At 28.0% G+C, this 22954-nt stretch overlaps 1 protein-coding gene across 1 annotated transcript in view; it reads right to left on the reverse strand.

Annotated features, from left to right (window-relative positions):
* Positions 1-9911: 9911 nt before the first annotated feature.
* LOC136083692 (uncharacterized) overlaps positions 9912-22954 on the reverse strand; it is a 98646-nt gene continuing 85603 nt past the window's right edge. The window contains exons 11-13 of the mRNA XM_065803271.1: positions 19662-19748; positions 10901-10999; positions 9912-10621 (exon numbers count right to left, since the gene is read on the reverse strand). Of these exons, the coding sequence (XP_065659343.1) occupies positions 10215-10621; positions 10901-10999; positions 19662-19748 (593 nt within the window). The 3' untranslated portion in view covers positions 9912-10214. The remainder of the gene's footprint in view (positions 10622-10900; positions 11000-19661; positions 19749-22954) is intronic.

Genomic DNA, 22954 nt, shown 5'->3' on the forward strand with positions numbered 1-22954 from the left:
CGACGGAATGAGTTCTGTTGCTAGTTCGTCGTACACTTCTAGGAATAGATTGTAACATTCGTTAGCTGAGCAGTTTTCGAATAAGCTTTTCCAATTGGTTGAACTTAATTTTAGCAAGAAATTAGCGTAGTCGGCTCTGCTCCAGATATAGCGTTTTCGCTGCACGATTGGTGGTACTTTTATCTTGTCGTTCAGAACAAATCGACCCGTGATTAGAGCATGCGATTGTCCCATTGGAGTGTCCCCGAACGAGTCTTCTTCTTTTATTTCTATCAAGAGATCTGGTTTGTCTGTTATTACTAGGTCTAGAGTACTGTTCGGCTCTGAAAATCTGTTACTACGATATGTTTTGAAGGTGATCAATTGTGTGAGTAGGCATTCGTTTAAGCAATCTTGAAATTTCATGTCTCCTGGTCGTTCATTTAGCACGTGCGCTGTTGTCGCCACGCCACCGCCAATCTCAATATACTCATAAAATGTGTTGCTAAAATTAAAGTCCCCATAGATTATAATGAAATCACACTCTAACCTTTGGGCGGCAGCTTTCGAAGCTTTGATAGATGCTATACAGTTTTTGAGAGTTTCGTCATTTAGGTCGTGTGGTCGATATATACATCCGAGAAGAATTGAGTTGTTGCCAAGCTTAATAACGCGCCACATTTGTTCAATGGAGTATGAGTTCAATTGTGCAAAATTGGTTTCTAATGTAGTTATCTCTTCTTGTATATAAATGGCCACGCCACCTCCTCTTCCGTCTCTATCTCTTCGATGAATTTTATAGCCTGGTATAACCGTGTCGCTTGTTCCGTTGTACCAAGTTTCGGTGAAGAATAAAATGTGAGGAGTATTTTTAACTTCTAAGTTATGTAAACGGGCTATGGCTTCATCGCGTTTGTTTTTATTTAGCGAGCATGGAATGTTGGCCCAAAAGCGGAGATTTACAGGAGATAGATTATTTTTATTTATTACAGGAATGCTGGGCGTTATTTTGGTGTTTTTTTTTTTAGGTGGACGAGTTTTCTTGAGCGGTGCTTGTTGTAGCTGCTGTATTACTTCTTCGATATTTGTTGAGAGCTGTAGTTGCTGAGGCGAACACATATTTCTTTTGCTCGTTTGACATTGTGACATCAATACAGCATATTTGACCGGTTCTTTTGTGGATGACATTCCGAAACGGTTGGTCGAGAATCCCAGCATCTTTCAGCTCTTCGTTTTTCTCTTTAAGTCTAGCTTGAGTTTCGTTGAACGCTTCTTGCTGAGCCGGAGTTCTGTATTCTCGTGCGAAAACTCCGTTAAATTGTTGTAGTTGATGGCGATTACAGAGATTTAAAACAGCGGTTTGTTCCATTTCGTTTGCAAGAGAGACTTGAATAATATTAGAGTTATGAACAGTTTGTTTTTTACTTGAGTTTAGGCGTCGTGCTTGTTTGATTGTAAAGTCATCAAGACCACAAGCCTTGATGAACTCCGTGACGCTTGTCTTGTCGTCTTTGTTCTCGGTTTTGGGTAGACCAACCACAATGACATTCATGGAACGATCCTGCCTGTCTTTGTTTTCGGCAGCGACAATTCTTATTATTTCGTTTCTGTGTTTGACTGTTTCAGGTGCGTTTCCTTTGAGTTTCGAGGCGTAGGTAATAGATATCTTGTCTTCCAGTTTCTTGTTGAGATCGTAAATTTGGGCAGTTAGTTTAGCCTCGGTTTCTTTATTCAATTTAATTATCGGTGTGAGCGCAGAGATTAATGCCACCTTGAGCATTTCGGCGACGCGGTTTTTGTAGTTTTCGTTGAAAACGCGGTTTTTGTATGTTTTGTTTGTGAATGTTGTTGCCATGGTATCTCTTATCGCTGCGTCGACTATTGACACGCAAGTTGTGTCGAGAGCTGCCGCAGCAGCCACTATTGATGTCATTTGATAATTGTCAATTTTAATAAATTACAATTATTAAAATAATAATAATAAAAATTTTAATAATAATGATAATAATAATAAAGATATTAAAATAATATTAATAATAATAATATATTTCAAGTTTTAACAAACTTTAAACAAACTTAATTGCTGATTAGAACAGAACTTAGTGTTTATAGCACAATCAATATATATTACGTCGTTTAGCAAATAATGTAATTTAATGGCATATACAAAATTATACAAAAGGAATTACGTCAATTAGCAAGCTAGAAAAATTTAAATATACTAAGAAATTTATTGAAGTTTAAAACAAAATTAACAATTAATAAAATAAAATAAAAGTTAGGAAGGTTTTTCACAAATTACAATAAAGTAGATAAACAAAATAAAACCAAAAATATTCAAATATATTATAGCAGTCAAATATAATATAGCAGTCAAGATAATATAGCAGTCAAAATACTTTAAAAAATATATACTTAAGTAAAAGTAAACATTTAATAAAATACTTAAAAAGTACAAAATTTACAAAAAAACTACTCATTTACAGTAATGTGAGTAAATGTAATTCGTTACTTTCCACCTCTGTAGAGGTGGAAAGTAACGAATTCTTGGAATTAACGGTTCTTTGGATTTAATTGACCAGGCACCAAAGCTTTGGCGCCTGGTCTACTAAATCCAGAGAAAACCACATTTTTCCCATTACTTAGATACCACAATATTATTTGAATAAGTTCTCTATAACCACCCCTGTTGAAATTTTAACTCGCTGCCTCTTGGCAAAGATTGGTTATGAGATCTTTTTTATTTATCAAAGAATGTAAAATTTGTGGGATGTTAAGGTCTTTAATAGTTTGGCAAATCAGATGTTCAAAGTTTTTCTTAAATCTAAAACAATGCAGTCATTATTTTGTAGCTTATAATACTGATGTTAGTTCAATTTTGAATATTAAATAATAAGAAAATATTTTAACAAACAACTTTTCAAAACTTTGTAACCTAAAGATTTGAATGATTTTTTAAGGAAACCTTTTTTTATAAAAAAATTTAACTCAAGAAAAATCGAACGATAAAAAAAAATAATTCCAAAATCTATTTACACTTGTGTTAGCATTTAACTTGAAACCAAAACAAAATACTACCAACAAAAAACAATATTACAACGTTTTGTATCACAACATAGTGCTTATTAAGCACTGTATGTAAATATGTTAATTAATTTAATTCCAGATACATGTAATTATTATTTTTTCACCCATAATATTGTATACATTAATAAATAAAAAATGAATGCATCTAAATCAAAACAAAAAATAGAGAAAGGAGTTCGAATACAGTTAGCTCTTTTAACGATTAATAACAAAACAATGTCATATGTAGAAGCTTTTTAATGTCTCAATGTGCCGATATCAACTATTCACAACCTTGCTAAAGGTAAATATAAATCTATTAGAGCTAGTGCGTCAAGAAAAATAAGTAAAACTGTCGAATTAATTATTGACGAACTTTTAAAGTTTATGGACGATATTGGCTTTGGTTTGAAGAGAAATGGCGTTTGATTGTTGTTGAAAACTATCTGAATTAATCTGAACAAACTCACTTATTAAAACATGGGAAACTAACTAAAAAAATGGTACAGCAGATTCATGAAAAAATATGTTTATAAAGTTAGAGCGAGAAAAGCTAGTAGTATGTAAGCTATCAGAGCAGTGGCTACAAAGCCTAAAAGAATTGACGACTGACTTGACCAAGTAGGCGCCATTTTTCTTGAGCACAATCTCAATAATTACCCAGGAAAAAAAGTTCTATAGAATTTCTATAAACTTTTGGAACATATGATCTATATAAATTATATAGAAATATCTATTAATTTCTATAGAAATTGCTATAAAACTTTTTTTTCTATAAAATAAAAAATAGGAAAAAAAGTTCTATTGGAATTTCTATAGAAATTAAGAGAGGATCTATAGAAATTTTATAGAGTTCTATAGAATTTCTATAGACCATATGTTCCAAAAGTTTATAGAAATTCTATAAAACTTTTTTTCCTGGGTAGCCATTTCATAATTTTGATTGTGATGAGTTTGGGTTGCAATTTGATCTAGACAAAATTAAAATTGTATGCAGAAAAGGTAACAGAAATCCAAAAAAATTATCTCCAAACAACAACAAGAAAATGACAACTATTTTGACATGTTGTGATGCTTATGGAAATTATCCCCAAAAAAAAAGTTCTATAGAATTTCTATAAACTTTTGTAACATAAGTTCTATAGAAATTTTATAGAATTCTATAAAACTTTTATAGAATGTCTATTAATTTCTATAGAAATTGCTATAAAACTTAATTTTCTATAAAATAAAAAGTAGAAAAAAAAGTTCTATTGGAATTTCTATTGAAATTAACAGAGATTCTATAGAAATTTTATAGAATTCTATAAAATTTCTATAAACCATATGTTCCAAAAGTTTAAAAATAGAAATTCTATAAAACTTTTTTTCCTGGGATTTGCCACATCAAGTAATTTACAAAGAAAAACATATTATGAAAAGCTGGTGAATAGGTGGCGCTGAAAATGTTTCTTTGTCTCATGCAAATAAACTTGAAGAGTTAAAACTGCTCTTTTCTGATGGTTATGCATCACATATTAGTATAAAGTTGAAAAAAAGTAACCTTTGAAAATGATATTATACTTAGACGCTTGTCTGCTCATACGAGCCATTTTTTACAGCCATTAGACGTAGGTGTCTTTAAAAAAGTTAAAGACGAATGGAAATGTACAGTAGACAACTTTTTAACTAAAAATAAAGTTCAATTGTTATCATATAGAAAATTTCCTGTCATGTCTAAGGAAGTTATCGAAAAGTTTTTTAAACCTGAAAACGCTCGTAGTGGCTTTGGTAGTAGTTTCATTTCTACTTGATTGATCAAAAATTTCTCTTTAAAAAAACTAAAATTGGCAAAGTTCATGAGGCTGTTGAAGAACAGAACATTAATACTTTATTTCAGCTTGTAACCAATGCACCTAAAACACTATTAGGTGGAATGTTAAACCTAAAATGTCAATCTTAGAAGTTTAAATACGATAAATGAAAAAGTTAAAAAAGCAGGAAAAGATATCAGCCAATCCGTTTTAATATTACTCAAAGATCAACTTTTACCTTTAGATTGTAGAAAAGAATTCAAACGGCCAGTCAATTATAATATGGCCTCAGCCGATGCTATAGCTTTTGACAAAGCCAAACAAGAATTAAAAAACAAAAACTAAACAAACAAGCTGCCAAAAAATATCTCGAGAGCAAAAAAAAATTGCTGCTACATCTCAAAAAGAAAAAATGCAAAAAAAAGAAATAAAACTTTTGAAAGAAAGTCATCTAAAACAAGCAAACAAAAAAAAAATAATAAAAAAAGATTCATGATTCATGAAAATATTAATTTGATAGAAGAGCCAATTTTTTCAAGTTGTTTTTGTGCTGTTGAATAGGTTAGCAGCACAGATACTCAATGACTTACTTGCGAACAGTGTGCTAGTTAGTCTTGCGTCGCTTGTGTGATTGATTATCATCATACTATGGAATTATATAAAAGGAATATTTGTTTAAGTTGCCATAACATAATTTAAAACAACTCCATTTATGTAAAATATTCATAACAGTTTCGTTAATTAATTTAATGAGTTTATGCGTGTGTATCCACCCGCCACTCGGAATTAGGTTCACAATACCAAAACTCCGGATAAAAACAAGTTTTTTGAAAACTTAAATTTTAAAGTTAAAATTTAAATAATTTTTTTTATATCGTTTGATTCGTCTTGTTGTAAGTTATTTAATTTTTTTTCAAAACGTCCATAGTTAGGTGTTTTTACGGTATTATTAAAAAAAGTGTTTGAATAAATTATTAATGTTCCTGTGAAATGGCCACAAACAACAGGACAAATTAAAAATCAAAAATCAATTTTATTAAAAGAATTATCTTTTTAGATTTTCTGTGCGAATAATATAAGGGAAGAAAAAGATTAATATAATACTCCAACAAACGTTCTTGTAGGTTTGACCTGGTAATTACAAGTTTCTCCTGATTAGAGACAAATTTTAAAAAATATTACTAAAATGTCAAACATTTTAGCGTCTTTTACAAAAAGAGTGCTCAATGTTTTTAAAGAGCAGAGTAGTAAAAAAAATGCTTTCTGATGTTCCTGCTGTCGGAGAAACTGACAGTAGGAGCTCAAGTTAAATAAGTGTTTTGTTTTACTATTTATAATTAATTATATACATATAAATTAGTAAATAAAAAACTCGATTTTTGAAAAAGTATATCGAACCAGACAGTTACTGTTATTCACCCTTGTAATGACCATATAGGAGGAGTGGATAATGGTTAATTTACGAGTTCATTGAATCAATTCTTATCCAAAGAATCGATTTAAATTTGATATTTTTGATAAGATTAACACGCTTTATTATATCATTAAAGGAAGTGAGACCAAGTTTAGTACATCTTGTTTTTTAGTCAAAGTGTTTTATTTCATGGAGTATTTTTTTGAGGTGATGTTGAATTTAATTGCATTAATCTATTTAATTGTGACAGCAATAGCATATTCAAAATGAAGGCGGACATAAGCCGTGTAGAGGTTTTTCCAGATTTTTACTTCTTAGCTAGCAAAGGTATATGCTTAAAAAAACACCTTAAATTTTATATGCCTTTGCAGCAGCGTTGAATGCTTGACTCTTGTACCTTAGATCATCAGAAAGTTGAGCGCCAAGATCTTTTTCAACATAGTTGATTTTAGCTGGATTCTCTTGGTTACGGTGTATGATTCATTTTTATCAATGAAATAGATGTAAGGAAGAGATTTGGTCAGGTTGATGTGCATAAGTTTACGTTTTTTTGGTGTTAAGTTGCATGAGCCATATTTGAACCTTATTGATGGTATTATAAATGTCAGTTTGCAGACAAAATTTGCTTTCTGATTCGTTAACAACACTGAGGATTCTCGTGTCACCTGCATACATTTTACAAATCCTCTTGCTACCAATGTGTTCTGGCAGTTTATTTTATAGTTATAATTTTTTTGTGGCACAGTGAGCGTTAGTCAACAACGAAAATTACTTTCATGAAAAAATTCAAAACCCTTGTACATATCAAAATCTGATATGTACAAAACTACAGATGAAAATCCTGTAAACAAAATAAAGATTTAAAGAAATGTCCTCAATGAGGATTTTAGTTTATCATTTTTTAAACCTAAGATGGATGTGATAAGTGTAAAGAATCCTTGAACAACCATCAGAAGAAAGAAAGTATCAACACGAATTTCTTATATTGATAAAATCATTCTTTGGTTTGCGCTCCACAAAATAAAAATTTAATAAATAAATTTACCATTACTTAATTTTTTGAAGTCAGTTTGAATTTACATTGAATTTACAGAGCAGAAATTTTCTGAGCCATGACACGGTAACTTATACGAGATTGATGCAGTACACAATGTTTTAGAGAATTACATTATAAATTTAGAAGTCCAGAGTCTAATTAGTATTATAATAGTAATAAAAAACTAAGCCAACAAAGTCAAGTAATTTTAAAATATTAGAGATGGTTCACATAGATTTTCTAGACTCTCCTTTTTCTAAAATTCCTTACACAAAAACAAAAAAAAATTGTGCACAATAAAAGTGAAATTTTCAAAAATGACTTTAAATTTGTTGGAGTTGGGTACGTATGAATTTCAAATAAACAAAAATCTACTGAATTAATGCTATTCCCAAAAATTATGACTTTAAAAACTGAGTGCTTTTCACTGATAATAAAAAAAGAGATTTAACCAAAGTTGCTCAAGTATATTATGAAGTTGACAAGAATATTATAAACAGATATTAAAAATAAAGAAACCCATTGAAAATAACCCAATGAAGACTAATAAGACTTTATGAAACCGTTAATAATATTGTAGTTATAACATAGTTCTCCGAATTTGTGATTACCTATATGTTGGGTAAAGGATTTTTTTTTTCTCGGGTTTAATTTTTCTATGCTTTTTCATTTTGTAAGAATTGTTATAGCGAACAAGATTCATTGTTAAAGCGAACTATTAAAAAATTCATTATTACAGCAAATTCATTGTTATAGCGAAGATTCAATTCAAAAGATTCAAGATTCATTGTTATAGCGAATTCATTGTTGTAGCGAAACATTGTTAAAGCGTTGTTATAGTGATTAGTGATAGCGAACAGATTCTTTGCAAGGTCATCGCAGATGGCGGTCGTGTTTTTTTATATTTTCATATTACAAAAAAAGTATCACTTGAAAAGTAAACACTCAAAATTAACACTTTAAAAAACAAACAAAAAAAATTCGAACATCGATTTGTGCTAAATCGCTACCAATTTTTCTACCCTATTTTTTTTCGCTAAAAATAACAAAATATTATTTTTTTATTTTATTTTGTAGAAGTTTTTATGTTTGCATTTTCGTTTTGTAGTTTTTGCTTTTATTTTGTAATTTTTGTGTTTTGACATTTTGTTTGGGTAAAGTTAGTAATTATTTGTGCTGTTGTTGCTAAATATTTTTGTTGTTCGCCGTTTTTCTATTTTATTAATATTTCTACACCTTTCTTGCTTCGCCAGTAAATGACTAAGTTTGTTTTTATTTTTAATTTAATTTTATTTTGTAGAAGTTTTCGTGTTTGCATTTTCATTTTGTAGTTATGTTTTGCATTTTCGTTTGCGAGAAATTTTGTTTTTATTTGTTCTGTTTTACTAATTGCTTTATTTTTGTTTGTTGTTATTAATAGAGTGTTTTCATATTTTTTGTCTTATTGTTTAATTTATTATAGCTTTACCGTTATTATTATTATTTTTAAATTAATTAATTTTATTTATTATTGCGTTGATTTTTTTTTGTTTATTTTATTTAGGTGTCACTCCAATGACTAGTTTTTAACTATATGAGTGACACCTAACCTAATTTTGTAAAATAATAAAAAAACTTGTAATTTTTCAATATTTAATTGAATAAATGGAAATGGATTAAAGATTAGATATTATATTTGATGCTTTGTTGCTACAGGCCCGTAGCAAACAGAGGGGCAGCAGGGGCATTTGCCCCCAATAGTTTTTTGAATAAATATTTTTGGAAAACTATTTATAATTAGTTGCATGCCTCACAAAGGCAAGCAGGTAGACTTGAGTTTTAATAAGTTTCTAATAACACATTTAACTGTTGATAATTGAAAAATAGGGTTATTTAAAAATGCTGGTATTTTTGATGTGAATTTGACAAGTTTATAATGTTTTCATTTTAAGATAGTTGGGACTAATAGTCTTATATGCTGTTAATCTTAGATCAAAACAAAGATATAAAAAAATTTACAAGCATCTCAAAATGGCTGAAAATTGGACTTTTTAGGCGAATGGACATTAGATATATTTAAAGTTATACAACTCTAAAGTAGTCTGATTTGATCATTTGTAAATTGAGAGGGTCACTGTGTCATTTTTCTTAAGCTATAATTTCTGAACCGTTGAACTTGGAAGTCTGAAATTTCAAATTTAACCTATCTTCATAATGCGCATAATAATATGTAAAAATCAGGAAAATCAGAGATGATGTCCCACAAATTTTTGGTCGTGATGTATAATGATATTTTGTCGTGATGCACCATTATTAGTTTTTTACTAATAATCTGAAATTATATAAAACGGGTTCATTCCTCTCACTTTTTCCTGTAATACAGTACTTCAGAGTAGTGTGACAACATTATTAACAAACCGCTGCTGTTCTATCCCATAAATGCATTGCTAACCAGTTATACATTTTGAAAATATGAAAAATATAACGCATAATAAAACGGAATAAATGCAACAACTGCATTATTTATAAGTTATCATAATTACCAACTTTTTGTATCAGTTACGTTTATTATTTGCAGAAGAAGAACCAAAGGATAAAATAGCGAAAAAAAAAGTATGCGATTAAGAGAAAAAAATCAAAAATATATAAAGAGTGAAGTTTCTTTGAAGATCTTTTTTAATCGTACAAAATATAATAAAAAAACCTAAAAATTGTGTATGTGTGTGTGCGAATATATGCATGTACGGACAGATGTATATGACTGTATGTGTATATACACACATATACAGCCAATATAAAACTTTATTTTATAAAACTAAATACATATTTTAAAATCAAATGCATTACAAATTGTTCAAACTAAAATTTGTTAATTATATACAAAATTACAAAATAGAAGATTTAAAATTTAAAAGTTTTAAAAACAAATTGCTAATAATTGATTTTTTTAGCTATTTTTCGCATGCTTTTCTGTAGATGAATCAAACTTTAACATTGCGTATGGTTTAGGCGATTGCCCATCTTTAATATTCAAAGAGGTGTATATATCTGTAGATCTACTTGGCAAAGTATTTTTATTGGAAACGTGATTGTTTTTTATCGGAGTATATAAATCTGAAGGTCTACTGGTTGCAGGACTCGATTTTATTCCAGTGAGGACATTTTTGGTTGGGTTTACTTTATTTTTAAAATAAGACAAATTATCCTTTGCTACTTCCGGTACACAAGCATAAATCGAGGCATAATTTTTAGAATCGTTGGCTACACCTCCGCAACTCACCTCAATCTCTTTGTATTCTGGTTCAAAGCCGTAATTGTCTTCACTAAGTTTTTTGTTTAACTCTTTATTATTGTCTAATTGAAAAATTTTTAATAATACTTTATAAAACGTTTTGTAAATAATTTATAAAAACAATAAAATTTTAGACTTCATTGCTCAAATATTTAAATAATAAAGATTTATAGAACTTTTCTTGTTAGAAGCATATAATTTGAATAAGTTTAAATTGAGGTTTGAATGACCAAAGTTTGTTTTAGCTTTAAACAGCATTTTAGTTTATGCAAGTTAGCCCCTTTGCATGTTATTTTTATTTTAAAAAAAAATTTAAATTTTGATAAATAAAAATAACTAACCTGAAAAGTCTAACGAATTGTGATTTTCCGCTTCTATAATATGATAGTTTGGTTCATCGCGATATTGATAGTTTGGTTCATCGTGGCAATAAGAATTTTCTAGAAATTTACATTTAGATTTTAATTTCATTATAGAAGTATTTTCCAATAAATAAACTGGGTTCAAAGTTTCTTAATGCAAGGTATGTTCAAAAAGTAAGGTGGCTTTTCAAATTTCGCTGGCGAAATCATCAAATATTGTTCTGAAAGCCCCCCATGTCAACAATAAATGAAAACGTTGAAGTGAAAAAAAATTGTTTCAAAATCATCAAACCACTATTAGAGAGGTTGCTGAGGATGTTGACATATCAGTCTGATCACGCCATACAATTTTTTCGGTTGTTTTGGCATGAGACCTATGTCAGCAAAGTTCTTTTCAAAACTGCCAAACTTTGACCTGCAGAGCTGTCAAATGACCATCGCTCAGGAATTGTAGAATAACATCAATGATGATGCAATTTTGTTCAAAAGAATCATAATTGGTGACGAATCATGGGTATTTGATTATGACATTAAAAACAAAGCCCATTTATCCAAACACAAGTAACCAGAAGAACCTAGACCAAAAAAAGCAAGTTTGATAAAATGTTAAAGTTTTGCTCACATTTTTATTTTATTAATGAGGTCTATTACATGAGGAGCTCTTACCACAAGATGGTTCAGTCAAAAAAGAGTATTACATTAAAGTTATGAGCCATTTAGGAGAAAAGCAATACAAAAAAAAAATCTGGAATTATGGGACAATAATGCTTGCTCATTGTTGCTTCTGAAGTATTATTTGGCCAAAAAAACACCAGATTTATGCATCAGCCACCATACTCACAGGATTTGGCATAATTTGCAAACTTTTCCTATTCCCAAAACTAAAAAGACATAAAAAAACGGAGATTTGCCATGTTTGGGATCAGAAAAACTGCATCATGGTTTTACCAATAAATGAAAAATTAAAAGAATTGCTGTAAGGATTAAAATAAGCTTCAAAAAAAGGTAGAAGGTACATAAAAGGTAAAAGGTACCAGTGTTATTCAGAGGGACGGGGAGTGATTACTTTGGAACAGCTTGAATAACTAAGAAGAAATAAATACTTTTTCATAAAGATATAAAATCACCTTACTTTATGAACAAACCTTGTAGATATAAAAGAGTCAATAAAAGGTTCTGATTATTATGTAGACTTTATTATACAGTTATTGTATAGACTTTACTATACAGACTTCACTCTATAATTATCATATAGACTTTACTGTATGATTATTGTATAGACTTTACTATATGATTATTGTATAGACTTTACTATATGATTATTGTATAGACTTTACTATATGATTATTGTATAGACTTTACTATATGAATTTTATATAGACTTTACTTTAAGTTTGATTATTGTACAAGGATTACTTAAAGTCCGGGATGCACGACATTGAATCAGGAAATCGGAAAATGGGAAATCAGCGAGAGGACTGACTTTAATACACAAATAAATAATGTATTCTATTATAGTTTAAATTAATAGAGTGGTACTTAAACAATACTGATGATTTCAAACAGGTTGATAGATTTAAAATATATTATGTATTAACATTAGTTTATGTACAAAGATTTGATACGTAACATAATTACGTTTGATCCAAATTAAGTCTACAAGGTGTTAATATACTTAACTGTTCAAAGACTGTTTATGTTTGAAATACCATACTAAAAATATATACACCAGTAAAAGCATTTTACTAATACATTTTTTAAGTTACTTTATTAACAAAATAATATAAGGACTATACGTTATTTTAGTACTTAGTAGACCTATTTTTGTGGTTATAATAAAAAATAATAAGTAATTTTTGTTCTTTTTTTAAAAATAAATTTATGATCTCATTTCAGACATGCTAAGAGAATGCTTTGTACGAAATTGTTGTAGAAATTATGACATTATGAAATAAAGAATTATGTGTAAGATGGTTAGTAACTTTACCAAATAAAATTCAATCACTAACAGACAATATGGGCGTTGATGAAAAGCACTAGCCTTTAAGATGTAGTATGCACTGTCCGAAAAGATTTAAGTATCAGGTTAGCTGAATTCGAATATATAAGCAAAAATTTCAAATTTATGTTGTAGTTATTTCAGTAAGCTTTATTTTGCTCAAATTAAACAGAAACATCTAAGCTAAGGCCTGAAGCATTTATGTCAATGATATCAATATTATATAACATGGTTCAAAAAGCTACTTTATAAGTAGGCTCTCAAGAAAATGATTTTTATCTGTAAATTAAAATTGTTTTTTATTAAAAATTAAAAAAACTTTTTAGATTTTTAATAAGCTTTAAAAAATTTCTATTGAATCAAGAAACTCATTCTGTGATGAACTGGATTCTTTCAACAAGATGGATAAAACAAATTTTTCTAAAATCAAACAGTTTTTTATAGATAGTAAAGCAGCTGTAAAAGCTTAATATAATTTTTGTAGAGTTTTTATTTTGTTAGTATGAAAAATAACTTTTTGATAAATTTCCAAGATTCCTGATTATTTTGTCTCTACACTCTGAAAAATAATCTGTTAAAATATCAACGGATTAACTCCGTTGACAGTGGCTCCGTTAAACTCCGTAAAGGATATGAATTAAATTGTTACAAAATAAGGGAATAACACTACGGATTACTCGGTCAGCTATAATATAACAGAATAACTTTGTTAAGTTAATGGAGTTCACGCGTGTAAAAAATTTTAGTTGTTATACATTTCTTTGAACACCTAATATTTATTTGAAGCTTAAAACTCATTTGAAAAGTGTATTGAATTTTAATTAGTGAATATTATGTGCGATTAACGTTAGTTATTTTCATTATTAATGTCATTTTCAAAAAAATAATTTCTTCATAAAGTTAAAATTTAAATATATAAGTTAATATTTTATACATTTACAGAATGTCTGTGCTAATCAAAGTATGGCCTTCTGATCGTTTAATAAAGAAGTTAAGTGCCATCAACAACAGTGACGACATGTGCTGCAAAAGGTAACAAAACTATAAAAACATTTAAAAATAAACATGCAATATTTTAAAGGCTCAAGTTATTTTGCAGATTTACCAGATCTTTTTTGCCATTTTCGAAATTTGCATGGCTTAGCAACAAGAGGATCCAAATTACGATGCATGTTTAATAAATGTCCACGAGTATTTCTTAGCTTTTGTAAGTTAAAAAAGCATTTTGAGCACCATCATTCTGTTGTTCCAGTTCAAACTTTTGGCTTCAACAATAATGAAAGTTGCAGCAACAATTTACGAAGTGAATCACACGAAGATGCATTTGACACAAATTGAAAATCGCAATAATGCGATAATTGTTAACTCTAAGTCTATAGCAAGAGACAGTATTGAAGTATCTGTTATGAAGTTTGTATCAGAAATAACATCAAAACCAAATATCACTTTAGCAAATTCACAGCTTATTATGGAAAATATGTCTGGCCTACTAAACGATGTGACTGTTTATGCTTCAAAGACAATAGAAACTTTAGCAGTTAAGTTGAAAGTAGTTCCAACTAATGAATTTGTTTTTGATACAATAAATGATGTTCTAAGTATGTTTAGTATTTTCAATAAAACTGATACTATATATAAAAGAAACCAATGGCTAAAAGAACATGGGTACTATATTTAAGCAACAGAAGTATCACTATGTATACGTGAAGAGCAACAATACTCTATGGCATTGCAATCAAGACATTCTGTTTTAGTAGAGGACAAATGCTATGTTGTGCCAATTGATATCCTACTAGCCAAGATATTGGAACAAGCTTCATTGAGGATAGATTTCTTAAAGTGCACACCAAATTCAGTCCCAAATAAAATAAAAGATTTTGTTGATACACATACTTTTCATCATTATTCATAAGACAACAAAAAACATTCTTACTACACTTTTTTATTGATGCATTTGAAGTAAAAAATGTGCTTGGGAGCCATACATGTGTACATAAACTTGAAGCTTTATACATGATAATATGCAATATTGCTCCTGAGTATCAGTCGAAGACTGATAGTATTTTTTAAGTTGGTTAATGGTATGCGCTAGATGCCCACACAGATAAATACTCATGCTATCCAATTCTTCATAGTGTTGTATCTTTATTGCAACAATTGGAAAGTGAACAAGGTGTTGTTGTCAAAGCAAATGGAGTGGAAGAAACTATTCATGATTTTTGATTTTTTGATAATTATTGATTTTATTTTCAGCTGATAATTTAGGAGCAAACACTTTGCTTGGCTTCATGGAAAGCTTTAATGTAAAATACTTTTGCCGATTTTGCAAATGTGCACATAGTGAAATTCAAACTTAATTCAAGACAGAAGTTTTTGGTAGCAGGACTCAAGCAGAAAATGATCTATATGGCAGAAAGTAGAAGCGATAATTACAATGCTTCAGAATCTGGCATTAAACATGCATGCCCTTTTAATTGTTTGTCACAGTTTCACTGCATAGACCAGAGTGTAGTTGACTGCATTCATAATGTATTAAAAGCTATTGTATCTTTAGAAATATGCCTTGTTTTGCAGCCACTGATAGACAAAAAATATTTTTTACTTGCAGATGTCAACAATGCAATCAATAATTTTAACTATTCATTGGCTGACAAAAGCAGCAAAATAGCAGAAGTTAATTTAAAAAATATTCGCATTCAAGCTGCTGAATCATGGTGTTTGATAAGAAATCTGCCTTTAATGATTGGAAACCTAATTCTAGAAGGTGATGCTCATTGGAGACTTTTATTGATGCTATTTGATTGCATGGATGCAATATTTGCTCCAATCACAAATGTTGGCCTCATTCGATTTGCTAAAGAATATGCTTCTGTTGTTCACAATTTCAAAAACATTTGCAAAACTATTATGCATCATAGTCAACTCAAACTAGCAAATATAATGTTTAGTTGTATACAGATTATGTACATATTTGGCATATGTGATACAGTAATTATTGACAATTTACAATCAGCAGTATTGAATAGTTTACAAATAGTTCTGAACAATTGAACAATTGTGATGAAATATATATTGCTCATTCAGTTAGATTTGGCTGCTATGAAATCAAGCCAAGCTGTGTTTTGTGTCATGACATTGTAGAAAGTCATCCTTAGTTTGGAGAGCTAAAGTGCATTGTTTCTTTTGCAAAACAAATATACTTTGTATGCTATCCATTTGAAACATTACACATGAACATTTTCATTGTTTTGAAGTTAAAAAATCCAAATAAACTGCTTGTTTTACATATCAGCTCAAAGACTATCATCCATACAATGTCATATGTATTGCTGGAGAAGATGGCACATATGGACATTTTATAAATCTGAAATACGCAATTTTTTAGAATAAAAAATTTTAAGTAGAAATATTGATTGTTTTCTCATATACACGTTACAAACTGAAAAATACATTTTTATTATACAATATATTAATATCTACAATCGTTTAATTGTATATGATGTTATTACTGTGCATTACACTAGTACACTAGTCTGTATTTGTGCCATGTATCATACAACACAGAGCCATTTAACTTTTTATATACATGATGTATATAAAAAGTTAAATGACTCTGTATCAGATAAAGTTGTTGGCTTAGTCTACGAAAATGATGGCACAGAAGTTGATGAGGTTGATTTTGAAATAATAAAACATTTAGCAGAATTAAACACAATTCTCATTTTACTCATAAATGGTCAGCAGTGTCACCAATGCTAATTTTAAATGCTAATGTATAAATTACAGATGGACCAATTTTAATTGTGGGCTAATTTGGTTTAATTAATTAATTTAAATTACAACTTAAGATAACTTAAGATAAGAACAAACTTTTTTTTCATCATAATACTATGTAATATTTTGAAATTAGCGTTTACTTGTGTGTTTTAACTTTATAAACTGTATTTATAAATTAAAAAAAAAACCTTTTTACCAAAACAGCCAAAATCAAATTCACCATTACTATTGCCTTCATTGCAGGCAAATCAAATATACTTTAACCTCCAGTGTTATGTTCTCAGAATCTTGTGTTTCTATTAACAATAGCTATCTAATGAAAGCTATTGTTAACTGAATAGTTTTAATGCCCTATATTACATTTTGGGTTATGTCCAGCATAAATTTTCAGCAAATATATCCATATCTAGTATCTTTGCTACTAATGCATCTGAGTTTACTCAGTTTCTTGTGGTTGAATATGTCACCCTACTGAGCATTTAATTCAATATGTCAGATATTCATATTCTATTTTTATTTTATTATCAAATGCAGTGATGTGGTTTTAGTGTGCTAGATACTTTTTATAAACTTTTTATATACTTGTATACAGCTCTACCTTTCGCTTCTTGCCATTTAGAAGCATTAAATATCAACACAGTTGTTTCCATCATATTAAATTGTTTTTTAAGGGTATAACAATATTGGATAACTCATCAAAAAAAATTTCTTTAAACATTGATAAGCGCAAAGTAAAGAAGTTTTGCACATAACTAAAACAATGTACAATATGTGGTTGAAATGGTAAACTATTAAAAATAGTTGACATTGCTTTAACACAGAAGTTTTATGTATGATATACATTTAACTTATGCTACATGAAAATTAAATTACATTACAATTGATTATAAAAATTTTCTGTATGCTTTTTTTGTTTGTTGAAAGATTAAAATATTTGTGTTTTATGAATAGTAATTTTTAAAGATTAATAAATAATAAATAAAACAATTTAAGTAATAGTTTGAATGGTTTCAACTAATTAAAGTTTAAGTTACTTATTTAACTTTTTATAAGATTTTTTGTTTTTATAAACTGAAATAAAATTAATGAATTATGAGATATTAGAATACTATTCATAGAGAAACGAAAAAAAACTCTGAAAAACCATTAAAATTAGAATCAAAACCATATTAATATATATTTAAACTTCAATAAGTTATTTTTAAACGTCAAACTTTCAGCCCTCTTGTCAAAATCGCAATCGAAGTTGTGGGTCTCAGTATTTTAGTAGTCCCTAATTATTATATATATTTATATAAACACAAAGCTTAAAACAAAATATACATCACACAAAGGAGAATTTTGATACATACATACATACTAAAACAATAGAAACAAAATTAACTAAAACAATAGAAACAAAATTATTTACATCAGGATCTACATAACTACAATAATTTTATGTTTTTTTTTTTTAAATCTAATTCCAAAGAAAAACAAATATATTTACAACTCTTAACTCATTGAAAAACTGAAATTATTAAAAAAAATGAAATTATTATTAATGAAATGAAATTATCTTTTAAAAAATTCTTTCTTAGACATTCTTTCTGTCCAAAAGAAATGTGACAAAAGTAAAAAACACTAAAGTTTTATTATGAAGTATAATGTTTTGTCAATGACTATCATTTCAAATACAAGAATACCATATCTGATTTTCATTTTAGCACTTTGTTGCACCATATTTGCTTTTACAACTGATTCTAAACATATTGACATGCTTTTTAAAGCTTTGATATGCACCATTATCAGCACCAATTTAGCTCCAAGTTTCACTAAAAATCTCATAAAATTATTTTTCATTTGTTCGTTTTGATAGAATTATTTTAGATTTTAAAAATGTCCTTAAAAGTTAAATGGGATTAAGGTCAGCCATTCAAGGATAACTTTAATTTTTTTCAAGAATTGTTTGTGCCACAATTGTCATTATACCTTCAACATTCTCCAGCCTTCCCACACCATTTGAAGCAAAGCATTATAAACCATAAGTTTGAACCATAAGCCATAAGTTTAAACCATCAGCTATCTCCATGCTTAAGAGTTTTTTTAAGATTTCAATCTAAGAGTGCAAGTTCTGCACCAAACAATTTATTGTTTTTTAAAACCAAATATTTGAAATTTACTCCCATCAGACCACGACACTGAGTTCCAAAATGCCTCACCTTTGTTAATATGCAGTTTTGCTAATATGCACTTATTGATATTTGATACTTTTCAACACATTTCTTGAAGGTTAGGCCTTTTTTTCAGTCATAAATGACCCAAGATCTGAACTCCTATGAATAATTTGATGATAAACCATTATTACAATTAGTTTTACTTTTTCTAAGAATTAACTTCAAAAAATATAGTATAAAATGCTTATTTTTAATAATTTTCGCAAAATGTTTTCAATAATAATCATTTTTAATAAATTAGTATTGACAAAACATTTTATTTCATAATAAAAACATTGATGTTTCTTACTTTTGTCACAATTATTTTGGATGGAAATATAGTAAAATAAATTTCATTGAAAAGAGTTTTGCAATGAGGTAAGAAGAGTTATAAATAATTTTTCTTTGGAATTTAAAAACAGAAAATGGTTGCAGTTATATAGATTGCGATTACTTCAATTTAAAAATAATTTCATTTTTAAATTGTTGAAGTTTTAATTTTATTAACTATGTGACTGTATATATATATATATATATATATATATATATATATATATATATATATATATATATATATATATATATATGTACATATATATATATATATATATATATATATATATATTCAAATTATTATTATTAATATATTATAAATTCAATTGTTGTTATTGGTCAAAAAATATTTATATCATATATTTTATATACTGTATATTGTTTATCTAAGAAAATATTTAATGAAATACTTATAAAAATATTAAAAAAGAAATACCTTGTTTTTCTAAAACTGCATATTCATTGTTTACAGGAACTTCGTAATCGTTATTTTTTTTAATGGAAGTATTAAATCTCTTTTTTTCTAAATAGATTTACAAAATAGGATTAAATACAAGATTTTACAAACTCAAACTGATTTATTTATTGAGTACAAAACACTTTTGATCTACTGATAAAATTATTATTTTTAACATTGTTATTTTAAAGAAAGATATACTTTCAACAGATCCTTAGTTTAAAAAAACTTATATTATAATATTTACTTGTGTTTACATGGTACATGTAAACACAAGCCAATAACTAACATGTATTTTGGTTTCATGGCTAACACGGACATTATACTGTTTGCTCCATAAAGAATTGTTTTAGTAAAGACATACATATAATGCAGATTTATTACTTTGTTTTTTGAATATTTAAACTACCCTGATATTTAAAAAGAAATTCGTGAAAAAAGCACACATTTAAAATTACAGAATACAAAGTTGTAACTTATGAACTCATTTTTTGCTTCAGTTGAAAAAAATGTTTAAAGTTTTTTAAAAAACATTTGATATTTTAGAGATGAAATGGTTAGTAAATCAGTCACACATTGAAACACATCAGCCACACATTGGAACACATCAGCCACACATAGTAATTTATTATAATTTTTGAAATTTTTAATATCATCAAAGCATTAGATCTATGGTATTGGAACATCTTAACTTAAAATAAAAGAACTTTGTTTTCTAAGAACATTTTAAATTAAAACATTTAACATTTTTAATTAAAAACATCATTATTTTGTTTTAACAGAGTTTCTTTGAAAGTATGGTGTACTTGTGATAAATGGTTGAAATGAGTTACATGTTTGCAGTATATTGCAATAAGTTGACAGTATTTTGCAATAACACCAATATTATATTTGAGTCATAGAAACAACAAACATCTCAAAAAGAAACTCTATGAGATGATCTCTATGAGATGCCAAATATACTTTTTAACTTTACATATGTATTTTATTCCAGAATATATTTTTGAAAAATATAAAACCATATTATATCTGTTGAAATCCTTAACAAGGCGGTGATAATAAAATAAATAATTTGTGAAAGTTTAGACATTTCTAAATTTTTGAAGAAAAGCCTTTGCAAATGAAGTTTTAACTTGCTTATTTTTAACTTTAAATGTAAAATTATTATTAAGTAATTATTATATTAGTAATTATTAATTAAAAATCTTAAGTTCAATATGGAGGCATTTAGAAGCCATAAATAGCTATAAATTTTGTGTAGTTAGTTGAACAAAACAACCTAAGATTCTAAATCAATTTTTTTTAATTCAAAAATATTTTGGAAGCTTCTACTCTATTGGATATAAAATAAAATAACATAAACTAAACTATGTTATTTTTATTACATTTTTATGGCTGTTTATTATAAGATTGATATGGAATTTTTAGAAACAACCATTGAGTAAAAAAATATATATGCAAATTTATGTTAAATATATTTATCTAAAATATTCATGTATATGTGTATAAATATATATGTATGTACGTATGTATGTATGTATGTATGTATGTATGTATGCAAGCATGTATGTATGTATGTATGTATGTATGTATGTATGTATGTATGTATGTATGTATGTATGTATGTATGTATGTATGTATGTATGTATGTATGTATGTATGTGTAAACCAATCATTTTCAATCTTTGTCATTTACACCAAATTGATAAAATTTCAGCTCATAATGCCATGGAGGAAAAATGTTGAAAAATTAATAGTCTGGAAAAAAAAAAGGTTTTTAATTGCTAAAGTTAACTTAAATACAACTTAATTTAACTACAAAACATTGTTGCAGAGATAATAATAGACAATAACAGTTTCTTAAAATCTTATTTTGTATTTTTTTGTTGAATTTTTTCAGATTTTTTTTCTCCAAATATTATCGTTGCAGTTACCATTTTTTTGGTAAGATTACTGGGGATCTTCTTTCTCTCCTCTCTTGCTACAAGCATCACATTTTGCCTTTGATCTTTAGTTTTACTTGCAAAGAAATCTTGAATGATACAAATATTTCTCTTGGCACAGTCATTTGTTATGTTTATGTTTTTTATGAACTGAACAAACTTTCTGTAGTTCTCCAAATCATCCCAGCAGCCATATTCTTGCTTTATCCATTGACTGACATCTTCCTCAGAAACACCAACAATGTCAAACAGTCTTCTTCAAAAACACCAACAAGGTTAGGAAGTCTAAGATTACTATCCAAAATAAAAGCTTTTGTGGGCAGACCGCGCCTGCATATCTCTGGCTTAACATTGATAAGCAAACTTTTTATCATTTCTACTTTTGTGATATCAGGCAGATCTTTGTCTAAAATATGTAAAAAAGAGAAAGAATATACTTGGCTTGAGTAACTTGTGGTAATCATCTCTAGCAAAGATTTCATTATGAAGTGCCTAAGTCAAATAGATTAGGGCTTCTTTGGCTTTTACCTGAAAATTGAACCAGAAGCTAGAATGCTCCGATCAAAGATAGATACATTATTAAGGCTATTTACCTCAATAAAGATCTCTTTTTTAAATTTATTATAAAGTAACTTTTGTGAAGTCTTAGTCTCTAAACAAAACTTCTAAGAATTGTAGAATGTGGACTTCATATATATGATACAGATATGCCTACAGAGAGCCCAAAAGATGTTGGTGTCAATAATATTAGTAAGAGTTGCTATTGCTCTGTGGTAATGTGGTACTGTTGGTGTCAATAATATTAGTGAAGGTTCTGATTATATTATTCAGTAATGCAACAGTTTGTACCTGAATTAACTGCAAAAACATGATCTATGACATAAATATTGTATTGAAAAAAGTTAATAATCTCTCTTGCCTGAACTTTTCCCTTTGAATTTTCATTTATATGAACACCTAACAGTATGTCTGCTGAATCAGGAGCATCTAGAGTAGATACACGTAACGCCAGTCTATCATTTGTAACAGATGTTCTTCTGCTCATAAATTTGCTTCACAAGTTAAGTGTCTAAGTGCAACATTGGTCTTTTGCATTTTTAACTTATCAAATAATTTAACTTATTTTTAACTGAGTTTTCACTTCTTTAACAGAATATTTTCTCCACTCTGTCTGTTTTTCTTTTTCTCCTTTTTCCTTGATTTTATTCTTTGAGTTCATGGTTTTTGTCTGATTTCAAATATAAGTAGTAGCTGGCACACCTAAAATATAAATTATGAGTTTAAACTTAATTTTGAGTTGCATAAATTAAAAGTAAAGAGAAATTTATG

This window comes from Hydra vulgaris, chromosome 08, assembly GCF_038396675.1.
Source record: "Hydra vulgaris chromosome 08, alternate assembly HydraT2T_AEP".
Taxonomy (NCBI): Eukaryota; Metazoa; Cnidaria; class Hydrozoa; order Anthoathecata; family Hydridae; genus Hydra; species Hydra vulgaris.